Genomic DNA, 18036 nt, shown 5'->3' with positions numbered 1-18036 from the left:
TTCAATGCAATCACCATCAAAATACCATAATCATTCTTCACAGAGTTAGAAAAAACAATTCTAAAATTCATATGGAACCAAAAAAGAACCCGCATAGCCAAAGCAAGACTAAGCAAAAAACAAAAACAAAAACAAAAAACAAAAAACAAAAAACAAATCTGGAGGCATCACACTACCTGATTTCAAACTATTCTGAAAGGCCACAGTCACCAAAATAGGCACACAGGCCAATGGAACAGAATAGAGAACCTAGAAATAAACCCAAATACTTACAGCCAACTAATCTTCGACAAAGCAAAGAAAAATATAAAGTGGGGAAAAAGCCACCCTTTTCAACAAATGGTGCTGGGATAATTGGCTACCCACATGTAGGAGAATTAAACTGCATCCTCATCGCTCACCTTATACAAAAATCACCTCATGATGGATTAAGGACTTAAACCTAAGACCTGAAACTATTAAAATTCTAGAAGATAGCATTAGAAAAACCCTTCTAGACATTGGCTTAGGCAAGGATTTCCTGATCAAGAACCCAAAAGCAAATGCAATAAAAACAAACATAAATAGCTGGGACCTAATTAAACTAAAGAGCTTTTGCATGGCAAAAGGAACAGTCAGCAGAGTAAACAGACAACCCACCAAGTGGGAGAAAACCTTCACCATCTATACATCTGACAAAGGACTAATATCCAGAATCTACAACGATCTCAAACAAATCAGTAAGAAAAAAACAAACAATCCCATCACAAAGTGGGCTAACAACATGAATAGACAATTCTCAAAAGAAAATATACAAATAGCCAACAAACATATGAAAAAATGCTCAACATTACTAATGATCAGGGAAATGCAAATCAAAACCACAATGCGATACCACCTTACTCCTGCAAGCATGGCCATAATCAAAAAACAATAGATGTTGGTGTGGATGCAGCGATCAGGAACACTTATACACTGCTGGTGGGAATGTAAACTAGTACAGCCACTATGGAAAACAGTGTGGAGATTCCTTAAAGAACTAAAAGTAGAACTACCATTTGATCCAGCAATCCCACTACTGGGAATCTGCCCAGAGGAAAAGAAGTCATTATTCGAAAAAGATACTTGCACATGCATGTTTATAGCAGCACAATTCACAATTGCAAAATTGTGGAACCAGCCCAAATGTCCATCAATCAATGAGTGGATAAAGAAATTGTGGCATATATATACGATGGAATACTACTCAGCCATAAAAAGAAATAAATTAACAGCATTTGCAATTACCTGGATGAGACTTGGGACTATTATTCTAAGTGAAGTGACTCAGGAACGGAAAAGCAAACATCAAATGTTCTCACTGATATGTGGAAGCTAGGCTATGAGGACACAAAGGCATAAGAATGACACAATGGACTTTGGGGACTTGGGGGTAAGATTGGGAGGAGGGCGAGGGATAAAAGACAACATATATGGTATAGTATATACTGCTCAGGTGATAGATGTACCAAGATCTCACAAATCACCGCTAAAGAACCTACTCATGTAACCAAATACCACCTGTACCCCAATAACTTACAGAAAAATAAAATAAATAATAATCTGAAAAAAAGATGCATATCTCTATGTGCAAACCTTGAAAGATATGACAAATCTATTATTAAATAAAAAGGAGTATGTTACAGAATAGTTGTCTATATTATGATCCTATTTGTGTATTTTTGCTGTAATAAATCATAACCATGAGTCTAATGGATTTTCTGAGTTCTGTGAGTCCTTCTAATGAGTTACTAAGCCTCAGGGTGGCTTTGAGGACCACCTAAATGTTGCAATACCAAATACATGCTTCTGTAAGCACAAAAAAATTCCTATAAGGATGTAAATGAAACAACAATGGGACTAGGAGGTAGGGAACTTTTACTTTTCAATATACAACATTTTCTTCTGTTTTTATTTTGCTTAAGGATATGTATTACTTTTATAATTTAACTTAAAAGAACTATTTGTTAGCATGGCAATGGAAGGAGAGTGGTAGCCCTATCGTTAGTAAGGATATCTGAAGAACTAGAAGAATTAAGAATAAAAGTAGGCCAGGTGCGGTGGCTCACACCTGTAATCCCAGCACTTTGGGAGGCCGAGACGGGCGGATCACAAGGTCAGGAGATTGAGACCATCCTGACTAACACGGTGAAACCCCGTCTCTACTAAAAATTTTTAAAAAATTAGCTGGGTGTGGTTGCGGGCGCCTGTAGTCCCAGCTACTCGGGAGGCTGAGGCAGGAGAATGGCGTGAACCTGGGAGGCGGAGCTTGCAGTGAGCCGAGATCTTGCCACTCCAGCCTAGGCGACAGAGCGAGACTCCATCTCCAAAATAAAAAAAATTAAAAAAAATTAAAAAAAATAAAAATAAATAAAAAAAGGCTGTGCGCGGTGGCTCACGCCTGTAATCCCAGCACTTTGGGAGGCCGAGACGGGTGGATCACGAGGTCAGGCGATTGAGACCATCCTGGCTAACACAGTGAAACCCCGTCTCCACTAAAAAAACAACAACAACAACAACAACAAAAATAGCCAGGCATGGTGGTGGGCGACTGTAGTCCCAGCTACTCAGGAGGCTGAGGCAGGAGAATGGCGTGAACTCGGGAGGCGGAGCTTGTAGTGAGCCAAGATAGCGCCACTGAACTCCAGCCTGGGCGACACAGTGAGACTCTGCCTCGAAAAAATAAATAAATAAATAAATAAAATAAAATAAAAGTAAATGCACTCATTAATAACCCTCAGTCAATGAAAAAGTTAAATTGTTATTCATATATCAAACATGTTATTCATCATATTAAATAGAATATGAATTATTATAAGATAGGAATGTATATAACATTTACTAACATAAAAAATTACAAATAAGTATTTTTAATGTTCGAAAAGAGTAAGTTTTAGCTGGCCGTGGTGGTTCACACCTGTAATGCCAGCTACTACTCAGGAGGCTGAGGCAGAAGGATTGCTTGAGGCCAGGAGACCAAGACCAACCTGAGCAACATAACAAGACCCTCATCTCCAAAAAATTAGTTGTGTGTCAGGAGTTCAAGACTAGCCAGGGTAACACAGTGAGATCCTTATCTCCAAATAATTATCTGGGTGTTGTCAGAAGTTCAAGACCAGCCTGGACAACACAGTAAGACTCTGTCTCTACCAAAAAAAAAAAAATTTTAGTTGGGCATGGCGGCACACTCCTGTAGTCTTAGCTCCTCAGAAGACTGAACTGGGAGGATCACTTGAGCCCAGGATTTGAAGCTACAGTGAGCTATAATCATGCTACTGCACTCCAGCCTAGGTAACAGAATGAGATCCCCATCTCCCTGCCCCCTAAATACATACATACATACATACATACATAAAATACATAAAATGAAATGTTTTAGTTACCTTTTATACTTTCTAGAAAACTTCATTCCCAAACAATGACATATATATATCAGATAGGAGGGTTTCAAAATACCTACACTTAGAAATACTTATACAGAAACTACAGGGGGAATGGCAGTCATGAGGCTCTGGAGAGCAGAAGAACAGGAATTTAGAGAAAGACTTGAAGAGAGTTTCTTCTGTTCAAAAAATCAAGTGTGACTAAAAGACTATGTTAACTTAAGATAATTCAATACCCTATGGAAACTTGTCATTATTTTATAAAACTACATAGATCTATCTTATTGCTTAAAGCAAAGAGTACCTTGAATTAATATTGTGCATATGCACATTCACACATACACATAAAAATTATGTCCTCTCAAGCTACAAAATGTGGAACATTCTTCTAAAAACAGTAATGTGAATTAGAAAACTCCACCAGATCAGTTTAAGTACATTAAGTAGAAAAATATGCCTCAAAACAAATGGTAAATTAGGGAAGAAAGGTCAAATAAAGGTTTTGTCACATACTATTATAGTTAAATGTAAATTCTTTTTCAGTGTTACATTGCCACCTATTGGTGAATTTTTTACATAAAAAACCATAAAGAGAAAAGTTGATAAAATGTTTAGAACTGTCCAAGTAAACCTCTATTAAATCCCTGATCCAGTAGAAATAGGAAAGGTAACAAAATGTTGTCACTTTCTTGTTCAAGAAACTGGGTCTCACACGCCGTGATGATTACGATCTCCATGATCATAGTTCACTGCTTCCTTGAACTCCTGGACTCAAGCAATCATCCCATGTCAGTTTCCTGAATAGCTGAGACTACAGGTGTGTGCCACCACACCTGGTTAATTCTCTTATTATTATTTTTTTTTAGATATGGGGTCTCACTATGTTGCCCAGGCTGGCCTCAAACTCCCAGCTTCAAGCAATCCTCCTGCCTTGGCCTCCCAAAGTATTGGTATTACAGGTGTGAGCCATTGCACCCAGCTGATTCTTGTCACTTTAAGCTACTAAGGCTTGGGATAATTGTTATGCAGCAACAGATAACCAGAGCAGCTAAGTTCAAAGATGAACACTACTATCTTAACTCTGGTCAGCTCTAAATACTGTTTCCAATCCTAATACATACTCCCAATTTTCCAGGCTTCTGATCTAATAGCCTACCTTTTAAGTTTACGACCTCAGCTCATCCTTAAGAATCTCATACCCAAAACTGTCTGGTTCTGACATTTTGCTTCCATCTTGAACTTCAATTTAGACTTTTCTTTGACATTACACCCAAACTTCAGTCTTCACATACTCTGCTGCCATTTGTATGATTCTTCACTACCACTAATTTGTTCCAAATCAGAGAAAATAAATTGGGCAGAAAATGGAAAACATGTACTGGAAAATTAAGTGTTATACTTAACAGATCCCTTCTAATAAATTTAGAAGTACTTAACAGATCCTGACACTTTAGACTTCAGTGGCAAAGAAAATTATATCTAAATACTACCACTAAACCTTAAAACTTACTACAGTTTTAATATATTCCATGTTATACATGATGGATATTAGAAGATTCTTGTTGTAGATGGTTACCCAGCTATGGCAGAGGAACTATCTCTAATACTCATATATACTCTGGAAAGGAAAATAGAAGTAGAGCTTCAGTTTCCTGAAGAACTTCCAAAAAAACCTAATGGAGAAACCAGCCCCGCTTAAGTTTTTACAAGGGTAATCTAGGTATTTATTTTTTTAATTATCAAAACAAACAAAAAATATAACTTACTCAACTTGATAAAAGACACCTATTAGAAATCCACAGCTAATGTCATACTTAATGGTGGAGAACTGAAAGCTTTCCCTGAGATAAAAAACATGACAACCAACTGCTCTCACCACTTACATTCAACATTATATGGAAATTTCTAAACAGGGCAATTATGCAAGAAAAAGAAGTTAAAGACATTCATATTGGAAAGGAAAAAGTAAAACTATTTCTACTCATCGACTGTATGATTTTCTTAATAGAAAACCCTAAATCACGTGCACACACACACACACACACACACACAACTATTAGAACTTATAAATGGACTCAGCTAAATTGCAGGATACAGAATCAGAATACAAAAATCTGTTGTATTTCTATATACTAACAAAGAACTATCTGAAAATAAAATTAAAACAATTTCAATTCCAATAGGCTCAAAAAGAATAAAATATTTAGTAATAAATTTAAGAAAATAAGTCCAAGACTTGTACGCTAAAGAAATTAAAAGACCTAAATAACATTTCATTACTAAAAGAAATTAAAGATCTAAATAAATGGAAAGAAATTAGATGTTCATGGAGGGGAAGATTTAATATTGTTAAGATGGCAATATTCCTCAAATTAATCTACAGATTCAATGCAATATCTAACAGAATCCCAGCTAGCTTCTTTGAGGAAATTAAAATTTCAAGGAACCTCAAATAGCAAAACAACCTTGAGACAGAAAAATAAAGCTGTAGGACTTCCTCCTGATTGCAAAGCTTACCACAAAGCTACAGTAATTAAAACAATGTCACATTGGCATAAGGACAGACATATAGATCAATAAAATAGTATTGAGAGCCTAGAAATAAACACATACATCTATGGTCAATTGATTTTCAATAATGGTGTCAAGACTCTTCAATGAAGAAAGAATAGTCTTTTCAACAAATGTTGTTAGAACACCTGGATATCAAAATGCAAAAAATGAAGTTGGACTCCTACCTCATACCATATACAAAAATAAACTGAAAATAGATCATAAACATAAAATACAAGAGCTAGAATTATAAAATCAGAAAACATAGGTGAAAAAATTCATGACCTTTGATTAAGCAATGAATACGTGGATATGCATTAAATGCAAAAGCAACAAAAGAAAAAATAGGTAAATTAACTGTCATCAAAATTTTAAAGATTAGTACTAAAAAGATTATATAAAAAAGTAAAAAGACAACTCACAGAATGGAAGGATATATTTGCAAATTATATGGGTGTGTTTACATCTGTAAATGTCAATTTTCAATAAAAGGAATCATGATGTCTTCAAGAAATGGCTGACTCTGGGGCCGGGACAACATAACATGAACCTGGAGCATCCTGTAATGCCAGAAAGTAATAAAGTGCTCAAAGCCAAAAGGATAGGGACATATCAAAGGGTAGAGGACCTAACCTTAAAAAAAGCTCCCAATGGCCAAGGTAAAACAATTTGAGCAAAAAAAAAAAGTAGTAATGGTTTATAGTCCAATGCACAAACTAAAAATAGATGAGTATATAATTATATAAATCAAAGGCTAAAATAAATGGGTGAGAAAAGATAAATTTTTCTTTAAAAAATCCAAATTTGATGTGTAGATACTACCCCCTATAGGAGATGGAGCTTAATTTCTACCATCCTTGCATTCAGGTGGGCTAGACCGAGTGACTGGATTCCAATGAACAGATGAGGGACAGGTAAAAGTAGCAGCTCTACAGGAGAGAAACCTGACAAACTCTACCCTAACCAAGTGATGAAAATTAACATCATCAGTGACAGCATGTGCTTATCATGTACCCCCGATATGAGGTATGATGTGACAAAAGGGTATGTCACCTCTGGCATATTCTTTCAAAACCTCAGTCTAATCTCAGTCTAATCACAAGAAAAACTATAAATTCAGATTAGTAAACACTCTACAGGATATCTACCTGGACGGTCCTCCTTAAGATTGATAAGATAATGAAAAAATAAAGATTGAGAAACTCTCATAGACCAGAAGACTGTTAGAGACATGATAGCTAAATACAATGTAGTACCCCAGATAGAAAAACTGGTGCACTACAAATGCAGTTCAAGTTATTAATAATAATGTGTCAACAATGGGTCAATTTCTTAGTTTTGAAAAATCTACCATGGCAATGTAAGATGTTAACAATGGAGGAACCAGATGTTGGGTATATGGGAACCTTTTCAACTTTCATGTAAACAGAAAATTATTCCAAAATAAAAAGTTTTTTTTTTTTTTTTTTAGATGGAGTCTTGCTCTGTCACCCAGATGGGAGAGCAGTGGCACGATCTTGGCTCACTGGAACCTCCAGCTCCCAGGTTTGAGCGATTCTCCTGCCTCAGCCTCCCGAGTAGATGGGACTACAGGCGTGCAACACTATGCCCAGCCAAAATTTTTTTTAAATGTCACTAAATGATAAAACATGGCAATGACAAATGTTACCCTTCGTGTTAGAAGCTTTAATTTCTTTTTTCTTTCATTTTTTCATGAACAAATAAGTACACTAAGCACCTGAAATTGTTATATTAAACAATTTCAAGGAAATCTTGTGGAAAAAATCTGCTACAATGATACTAGACACTAGCTTATAATAATTTTTCAACAATAAACCAGCCACAGGATTTTTAGACACCTATTTTAATCGTGGGAAAAAGATAAACTTATTATTAGGCCTTAGATTTGTGATGGCAGTTATTTTGCTATGTATTAACTACCTCATTATCTTTAAAAAAGAGGCAAAGCCATGGATTCTAAAGATTACTATCACTTTGACAATGACAATTACCCAGACTTTCTCAACAAAAATAAAACCTCAATAGTGTCTTAAAGTAATATGATATGACAAGATAAACATATGAAGAAAAAATTGCACAAATTAATAATCGTAGATTAAAAATTAATTTTAGTTTTGCAGACAGTACAACGTGTTGCTTTTCCAAGTGTCAAATATATCAACATCTGGCTCTCACATCAGATTACTATCACATAAGGACAGATAGTATTGAAAATACTAACCTTTCACACTGATGGCCCCTTAAAAGGAGATAAGCAAGCAGCAATTCTTCTAATGACATGAAGTTTGGAAAGACACAAACTGTTTTCAGGATATGGAGAGAGCTCTTGTTATCACCTAGTATTTGGATAGCTGGAAGAATCTTTGATTGCAACACAGGCATCTGATGCATTTTTAAGTGTTTACAAAGTATCCCCTAAAACCCTAAACACTTTCAGACTCAGCAAATAAATTCTTAACAGCTGGCGACATTAAGGGTGATTTTATCTTACTGAAATACTAAGAATTTTTTAAAAGGTAAAAACCTGAAGGATAACCAAAACAAAGACCAGATACTTAGTAGTGGTGCAATTAGTATTTGTTAAATAAAATATAAACACATCTTTGATTCAACTTGCTTCTTTATGTCACTCTCTATTAATACCTTACCTGGATCAACCAAAGCTTTGTTAAATATTTCTTTAAGTTTCCGACTCTTCACATTCCTTCCTTGAGCAAGATTTCTATACATCTCATAGCCTATGATCATAACACCACCATCTTCTTGCCACCTCTGCAGCATGTAGCTTCTCTCCTGAGGACGTTTCACAGTTGCTAATTCAGAAACCTTTTGTGGGGAAATAAAGATTTTTTTAAGTAGCTACTAAAAACATGTGAATACTAAATATTCCCATTGAAATATGCATCGCTAGTAATTAAAAACAGTTTACGATATGAATTTCATGTGACTATTTTAATAATAGAAAACATTTAAAATAAGTTACCTCAAGCTTCTCATCATCTTTTAATCCCTCTTGCCACTTCTCAAATTCATTCATCCAATTCAAAGCAGTATTAAGAGGACAAACCACTAACGCTGTGCTGAAATCCAGTTTGTCACACAAAAGAACTGTATGAAGAAAACTTACCACCTATAAGAAAACAGATTGTCACCTTCGTAAATATCCAGAAAAAACGTAATAAATTAAGCAATCTTACAATGTTATAGCTTTGTTTTGCTTTAAACAATAAAGCAACCAACCAAACTGCCAGAATTTCCAAACCAGGCAAGGCAGAGGGAAAGAGATAGTAAAATGCAGAAGTTCAAATAGATGATGTATCAGGCTCTCTCTAAAGCTCCATGATTCTATGAGCAATGTGAATAGTATAAAATGATCCCATACCAATACTAAGTCCTAGGTCTCCATAAAATGTCCCTATAGTCTTTCAGAAAATACCATGGCTCATTTAGAAGAGAATCATGTTACATAATATTTTTCCACTTTAATGTGTTCTGACCCATTAAATCTATAATTACTTTATAGTTTAAAAGTACAAATACATTCACCAATTTTACATCTGTTACAACTCCTGCCATTTGGAAATGTAGTAATTTTAATAGTAAAAGATACTTTACATCATACTTTACTTTTCTCATTACTTTAACATCATAAGCCATTAAAAGTTGCAAAAAAAAAAGTTAATTTCTACTTTAGAATCTTTGCAGTTGTTGGTCATACCTGAAACCCCACAGGCTCGCTTCATTAGGACCTCTGCTCAAACATTACCTCCTAAAAGATGCCTTTCCTAACTCAATATCCTCCCTTAACATTCATTTTCTGAAAGTACATATTTTTTATTTGATTAGCAGCTCTCTCCTCCACTAGAATATAAGCTCCTTGGAGACAGATCTTGTTATTCTTGTTCACTGCTTTATCTTCAGCCCCTACGACTGTGCCTGAAACATAATAGAATCCAATATATATTAATGAATCCACAAAAACAGGATACTTTCATATTCTTCAGCTCTTACCTGTAAAGTCTTACCAAGGCCCATACAGTGGGCAAGAATGCATCCTGAACCTGGAGATTTCTTTGTTTTTTTCACAGACTCACAGCAGCAATCCCACATAAACTGAACACCTAAAAATAACAGCTTCATTAAGTTAAACTTAAAGGTCCAAGTTAAAAACTTCCTTTATATAAACACATCAAAAACATAACCAAAACTTCTAAGAAACAGCATTAAAGAAAACACTTAGCTAAAGAATTTCTTATACGTAAATGGGATTTTTTCCCACCAAAGTAAACCAGAAACAAGTTAACACAAATATAGGACAGGGGGACTTTCCTTCATCCTCTCTAAGCTATCCACAGCAGATGTTCTCTATTCCCTGAGATGGTTCAAAGAAACATAAGAATACTCTAAAAGAGAAACATGGCCGGGCACAGTAGCTCACGCCTGTAATCCAAGCACTTTGGGAAGCCAAGGCAGGTAGATCACTTGAGGTCAGGAGTTCGAGACCAGCCTGGCCAACATGGTGAAACCCTGTCTCTACTAAAACAAAAAATAAGCTAGGTGTGGTGGTGGTGTGCACCTGCAGTCCCAGCTACTCAGGAGGCTGAGTTGGGAGAATCACTTGAGGCCAGGAGGCAGAGATTGCAGTGAGCTGTTACAGCACCACTGTACTCTAGCCTGAGTGACAGAGTGAGACTCCATCTCAAAAAATAATAATAATAATTTTTGTAAAAAGAGGACAACTTTATCCAAAGACAGAATGGCTTCCTATCAAAAATACCTTTGAGTTTACTGAGTCAATCAGGAAAAAAAAAAAACCCAGGAGATAATTTCATCATCTTTTCCTTTATTCAATAGTAAACATTGAGAAAGAAAGGGGCCTAGCAACTCAAAAAGTAGGAACTACAGAACCTCCCTTACTAATTAATTCACATAAACACTCAAAACTGACTTACTGATTCAACTCTAATAAAGCAGAGGGTAGGAACAGTTTGGTATTGTTCTAATACAAATGTAGGAATATTATTTTTAAAATACCTGAAAATGGCTGAAATAGCATTTCTAAAACAGGCTTTTAGCTAGCTACAGCTCTTCCCAACCCCTAGCTGCCCTTAGGCCAATCTTTGCTAACTAGGTGAAACCCACTTGCTATATCTACCAATTTTTAAGCAGCACTTCTCTCCCTTTTTATAATACTCATTGTGTTTGCAATCACCCAATTTTTTTCTTCCTCATTTGTTTATGAGCTCCATAAAGGCAGGGGGATTGTGGATTACCCGCCCCAATCAACAATTTACCTCCAGCACTTAGCAGGATGTAAGGCAGCTGCCTCACATCCAAATATTGGTAAAATTTAACTAAAAATTATGGAATCATCTAATAGTTTCTTACCATCTACTTGATGGGGTTTCAATTTGATAACCATATTTCTGTGAACCTGCACTAAAGGTTCTTTGGTTTCTTCATCTTCATCTAAAACCAACTTGGTTGTTATTGGACACTTGGTGGGTGAAGCATCTTCAATTTCTATCACCTACAAGAAAAGGAGTTGTTGATAGGTAAGCTCAAAGAAATCATTCAAGCAATGGTCATTCTTACTAAGGGAGATTTTCCAAAATATAGACATATTTACTCCCATACCACAAATCCAATTGGTATGATTTGGATATGTGTACCCACCAAATCTCATGTCAATTGTAATCCCCAGTGTTGTAGGTGGAGCCTGGTGGGAGGTGGTCGGATCATGAAGGTGGATTTCTCACGAATGGTTTAACACCATCCCCTTTGGTGCTATTCTCGTGACAGTGAACGAGTTCTCACAAGATCCAGTTGTTTAAAAATGTGCGGCACCTCTCCCTCACTCTCTTGCTCCTGCTCCCACCATGTGAGGTGCCGCACTCCCCCTTTGCTTTCTGCCATGATTGGAAGCTTCCCGAGGCCTCCCCAGAAGCAGAAGCCACTATGTTTCCTGCACAGCCTGCAGAACTGTGAGTCAATGAAAACTCTTTTCTTTATAAATTACCCAATCTCAGGACTAATACACCACTATTTTGCTTCAATAAAGCCAGGACAGAGCCCAGGGTTTTATGTCTTCTAAAATCAAAACTCTCCAAAAAATTTTAAATCACTTTGATAATGTCAGTAATTTAGCTCAACAGATCTCACCCTGGGTATTTCGACACACATTTATTACGCAGAGTTGTGAAAAAAGCAGTGTTCCCTGTTGCTGGTTACTATGCCAAAAAAAAAAAAAAAAAAAAAAAAGAAGAAGAAGAAGAAGAAGAAGAAGAAGAAAAAGAAATAAGAAAAAGAAGAAGAAGAAAAGAGGGAGGAGTGGGGAGGAGGAGGAGAACTCCAAACTAATCTACGGTAGTACCATTACAATTTGAATGAACATGTGGCTCCCAACAAAAGATAGTTCTATTCTTCTAGAGGATATTTGAAAATGTGCAATCGTATTTATGATTGTCATAATTATTGGTCAGAGCTGGTATTTAATGTAGGAGGAAGGGAAGGCAAATACAAACATTCTATAATGTGAAAGACAGTCCCAAACAAGAACTGTACGACTCAGGATGTCAACACGACTACCACTGAAAAACACTGTGAATACATGGTGTGAAAAGAAAAAACATTTAGAAACACTGGTTTCGGAACCACAGGCTCAAAAATCATGATAGGAACATATAATACCTTCTAATTACAAAAAGGAAACAATTATCACAAGTTCCTTACTTAAAATAAAACTTAAGTAGATATAATATATGCACACAGGTAACAAGTGTATGCTTGCATATATTTTTTGCTGTCTTATCCTAATCTCTACCCATTACATAGTATATTCAGTAACTACATAAGATAGGTACAAGTATTACCATTTGACAGATGAAAGAACTGAGGGACAGAGAAGTTAAGTAACCTGCACAAGGTCATACAACTATTGAGTATCATGACACTGAGATTTACATAGAGGATTGATCCCCCGAGTCCATGCTCTTAAACATTACAAAATACTAGTTTAGTAAAAGAAATGCTTGTAATAAACAGTTTTATGGTTCCACTGAAAAAAAAATAGAAACTTGTGATTTTAAAATCACAAAAACATTACGCAGTTGGGTGCGGTAGCTCACTCCTATAACCCTAACACTTTGGTAGGCTGACGGGGGTGGATCGCCTGAGGTCAAGAGTTCAAGACCAGCCTGGCCAACATGGTGAAACTCTGTCTCTACAAAATATACAAAAATTAGCCAGGCTGGTGGTGGCTGCCTGTATTCCCAGCTACTCCAGAGGCTGAGGCCGGAGAATCGATTGAACCTGGCGGCAGAGGTTGCAATGAGCCGAGATCGTGCCACTTCACTCCAGCCTGGGTGAAAAAGCAAAAGCTCCATCTCAAAAAAAAAAAAAACAAAAAAACTTAAAAAAATTTTAAAAACAAAAACATTACGATGGGGAAGAAATAAAATTTTAGGAACTTTTTTTCTTATTTACAATTGAAACTAGTAACAAATAAATTTGTTAAATGTTCAATATAGAAATTTTCAAAAAAGTAGATGGAAGATAATAATAAATCCTATTACCCATCACTCAGCTTCAAAAATTATCAACTTAAGGCCAGGCGCGGTGGCTCACACCTGTAATTCCAACACTTTAGGAGGCCGAGGTGGGCGGATCATGAGGTCAGGAGTTCAAGACCAGCCTGGCCAATATGGTGAAACCCCGTCTCTACTAAAAATACAACAACAAAAAAAATTAGCCAAGCGTGGTGGCGCGCACCTGTAGTCCCAGCTACTAAGGAGGCTAGGGCAGGAGAATTGCTTGAACCTGGGAGGTGGAGGTTGCAGTGAGCCATGATTGCACCACTGCACTCTAGCCTGGGTGACAGAGTGAGACTCCGTCTCAAAAGAAAAAAAAAATTATCAACTTAAGGCCAGTTTTGTTTCACTGACAGCATCTTACCCATTGTCCAACTCCCCAGATCCCACAAATCATTTTGGAGCAAACACAAGAAAGTATGCAATATCATCTATAAAATGTTTGTAAATGTCTCTTTAAAAGGATACTTCCTCTTTGTAAAACCATAAGATCATTGTCACATCCAAAAAACTACAAACAAGTCACAGATTTGCAGTAAATTATCTGAATAGATATTGTACTTACATAAAATTGTGATATCCAAAACCAAGATTAACACTGAGAAATAGTGTGGTGAAGCAAAAATAGCATAGGCCATTTAGACCCAAATTCCGTTTCATCAAGCTATCTAAACCCTCTTAGCTTCTGTGTCTGAATCTGCAAACTGGGAACGATTATCAATAGTTTCCACAAGGTTGTTCTGGAGATTGAATAAGGCAATGTATGCAAAGTATCTGGCATAGGCTAAGTATTCACTAAATTATTACTGTGTCCTAACCTGATGTGTAGTAGCTTCATATTACTGGGGTAAAGCCATTATATAAAAATGGAAGATTCCCTAAATATCTTATCCTGTTTACAAGGTGTGGTACACAGAATCCTGAAGTGGCCCCAGAATTACCAACATCTGATATAAACACCTTGCATAATCCCCTCACCTTCTACTATGTGAGGTATGGTTGAGACCTGTAAATATAATTGGGCTATCATTCGCATAATTGGCCCACTAATAAGCTGACTCTGATTTAATCAAAAGGGAGATATTCTAGGTGGGCCAGACCTAATTAAAAGATTGAAATGCTTTCCTATTGATCTCAAAGATGATGCAATCTGCCATGTTGTGGAGCGAGAACTCTAGTAGCTAAGGACCTAAGTGTAAGAACTGAAAGGAACTAAATTCTGCCAACAAGTGAACTGGAAAAGGATACAAAGTCTTACATGAAAGAAAAACTCGAGTTAACATCTTAATTTCAGCGTGGTGGGACACTAAGCAGAAAACCCAGTAGAGCCATGCTCAGCTAAGCCATTCCCAACTTCCTGACCTGTGAGACAAATCAATAAATTTGTCTTAAGAGGTTAAGTGTGTGGTACATTTTAATGCCGCAATAAAAAACTAATATACAAGGCTTTAATTAAGATTTCTGAACCATATATTAATCAGTGACTTGATGATACTTTTTTTATTAAGTGCTATCTTCAGGATTGAGGATTAGTGTATCTTCATCCTAAATGTAGGAGGAAATAAGTTATAAAGAAATCATCTACCTATTAGTGACTAAGTAGATCTGTTTATGCACTCAAGCTACAATACAAGGAAACTTTATTTAACTAATAATACTGGGTATACACCCAAAGGAAAATAAATCATTCTTCCAAAAAGACACAAGTACTCTTATGTTCATGCCATGCTATTCACAATAGCAAAGACATGTAATCAGCCTAGGTGACCGTCAATGGTGGATTAGATAAACAAAATGTGGTACATATACACCACAGAATACTATGCAGCCATAAAGAAGAAAATCATGTCCTCTACAGCAACTTGGATGCAGCTAGAGGCTATAAATCTAAGCAAATTCACATAAGAACAGAAAACCAAATACCACATGTTCTCACAAGTGGGAACTAAACACTGAGCACGCATGGACATCAACATGGGAACAACAGACACTGTGGACTACTGGAGGGGGAGGGAAGGAAGAGGGCATAGGCTGAACAACTATTGGGTACTATGTTCACTACCAAGGTGATGGGATTCACACCCCAAACCTGAGCATCACACAATACACCCAGTAACAAACCTGTACATGCACCCCCCACCCCGTATCTAAACTAGAAGCTGAAATTTAAAAAATAATAAATACACAGCAATGAAACAGCAGGAGAAAAACTTAGGACAAATAATCACTTAAGGTGTAGTAAAAATAAATACAGACATGAAATGTCTCCCATATCTGAATTGAAGGGAAAATAAAGGAAAAACATCACCTGACCAAAATATTAAAAGGTTGAGCCAAACTTCTGCTTCCAGTCATGATAGTTTATTAGGAACCAGGTTTACCTTCCTGCTGTAATCAAGTAGAAAAGTGGGCAAAATATACGAAAAAAATTTTTTTCAGACATTGAATAACGACACCACAGGACCCTGATCCCTGAAAGTAGGAAAACCAACAAGAAGACCCCTATATTCCCCTTGAATTGGTGCCTAAAGGATCAGGGAAAAACGATTCCCAAGGAGAGCACTGGAGATATATTAAGTTGAAGAAACAAAGATCAGGCTGAGATGACTGAAGTTGCAGGGCAGACTACAAAGAAAAAAGAGCCACACAAAAAGAACTCAAAATCGAGACAGGATTCACTGTGAGTCATGGCTGAACATTAAAATGCACACATGAGGAGTGAAACTTTGTGAAGCCAGGCACAGCAAGACCAAGAAGTTGTGAGCTAAACAGCTCCCAGCGATCACATGGTACTGGGAGGCATTTGATTTCAGAGGGGGCACAGTAGCCTCTTCATGTATAACCCAGGGCATTCAGTAGAGACCACAAAGGGACCAAACCTTAGCAGTGGGAGAAAGCAATTTGTAAATTAAAGAGTATTGAAGAAACGCATTAACCAGGCTTTTTTAAAAGCTTCAAAATTAAACTGAACTTTTAAATAAAACATTACTAGGTTTGTCAAGAAGAAAAAAAATATGAAGAATAACCAGGGAAAAAAAGAGTCAACAAAAATGGGCCAAGAAGTAACAGAAATAATGAAATAGGCAGACAAGTAAAGTGAGACAGCTGATTAAAAATGCCCAAATAGGCTGGGTGTGGTGGCTCACGCCTGTAATCCCAGCACTTTGGGAGGCAGAGGTAGGTGAATAGCTTGAGCTCAGGAGTTTGAGACCAGCCTGGGCAACATGGTGAAACCCCACCTCTACTAAAAATATACTAAAAATTAGCTGGGCATGGTGGCACACACCTGTAGTCCCAGCTACTCGGGAGGCTGAGGCAGGAGAATCGCCTGAACCCAGAAGGCGGAGGTTGCAGTGAGCCAAGATCACACCACTGCACTCCAGCCTGGGTGACAGAGCGAGCCTCCATCTCAGGAAAAAAAAAAAAAAAAAAAAAGTCCAAACACTGAAAATATGAACACAATGAAAACAAAAATAGAAGATATTTTTAAAAACTAAATGGAATTCCTAGTGATGAAAATTATGGTACACTGTAATTCACTAAGTGGATTAATATCATAATAGTACAGAAGAAAAGATCAACAAAACTGAAGACAAAGCAAGAAAAACTATCCAAAATGAAATAGACAGGGGAAAATAAGAAACCTATGGAACAATATTGAAGAGCATAATATGTAAGTCTCAAAGAAAAACAGAACAGGAAAAAATTATTTGAAAAAAATAATGATGTGAACTTTCCAAAAAATTTGACAGAAGCTGGATGTGGTAGCTCACACCTGTAATCCAAGATCTTTGGGAGGCCAAGGTGTGAGGATCACTTGAGGTCACAAGTTTGAGGCCAGCCTGGGCAACATAGCAAGACCTTGTTTCTACGAAAAACTTTTAAAATTAGCAATAGGGCATGCCTCTAGTCCTAGCCACTCGGGAAGCTGAGGCAGGAGTATCTCTTGAGCCCAGGAGTTTGAGGTTACAGTGACCAATGATCATACCATTGCATTCCAGCCTGGGCAACAGAGTGAAACCCTGTCTCTAAAACGAACGAACAAAAGTTTGATGAAACTATAAATTCACAGATGCAACAAGTTCAAGGAACCCAGAGCAGGATAAACAAAGAAAATAAAAATCTTCAATTTCCGAAAGCCAGGCATTAAAAGGAAATCTTAAAATCACTGAAAAATCTTTTAAAACTATCTTTTCAAGAAATAAAAGGTGCATGCAGAGGAGGAAAGATGAAGGAAAAAGGAGAAAGATAACAAACAAAATGTCACAAAGAAGTAACATCTTTAAAGAGATTTCTTAAAAGTATCAATTTAGAATTCTATACCCAGGGAAAACAACTATCAAAAATGAAGAGATTAGCTTGCTCCTGTACTTTTAGCTACTCAGAAGGCTGAAGTGGGAGAATTGCTTGAGCCCAGGAATTCCAGGCTACAGTGATCATGTTTCTGCATCATTCCAAGCTGGGTGACAGAA

General features: G+C 36.7%; 1 protein-coding gene across 10 annotated transcripts in view; it reads right to left on the bottom strand.

Moving 5' to 3' along the window:
• The window catches only part of LOC105464243 (ATRX chromatin remodeler), a 284777-nt gene that overhangs the window by 126134 nt on the left and 140607 nt on the right, over positions 1 to 18036 (bottom strand). For all 10 annotated transcript variants that reach the window (XM_011711962.2, XM_011711997.2, XM_011711976.3 and 7 more), the window contains 4 exons: positions 11364 to 11505; positions 9987 to 10096; positions 8959 to 9105; positions 8624 to 8801 (listed from right to left, as the gene is read on the bottom strand). In XM_011711962.2, coding sequence (XP_011710264.2) covers positions 8624 to 8801; positions 8959 to 9105; positions 9987 to 10096; positions 11364 to 11505 — 577 coding nt within the window. The remainder of the gene's footprint in view (positions 1 to 8623; positions 8802 to 8958; positions 9106 to 9986; positions 10097 to 11363; positions 11506 to 18036) is intronic.

This window comes from Macaca nemestrina, chromosome X (assembly GCF_043159975.1).
Source record: "Macaca nemestrina isolate mMacNem1 chromosome X, mMacNem.hap1, whole genome shotgun sequence".
NCBI lineage: Eukaryota > Metazoa > Chordata > Mammalia > Primates > Cercopithecidae > Macaca > Macaca nemestrina.
This window is presented reverse-complemented; position numbering and strand designations above follow the sequence as displayed.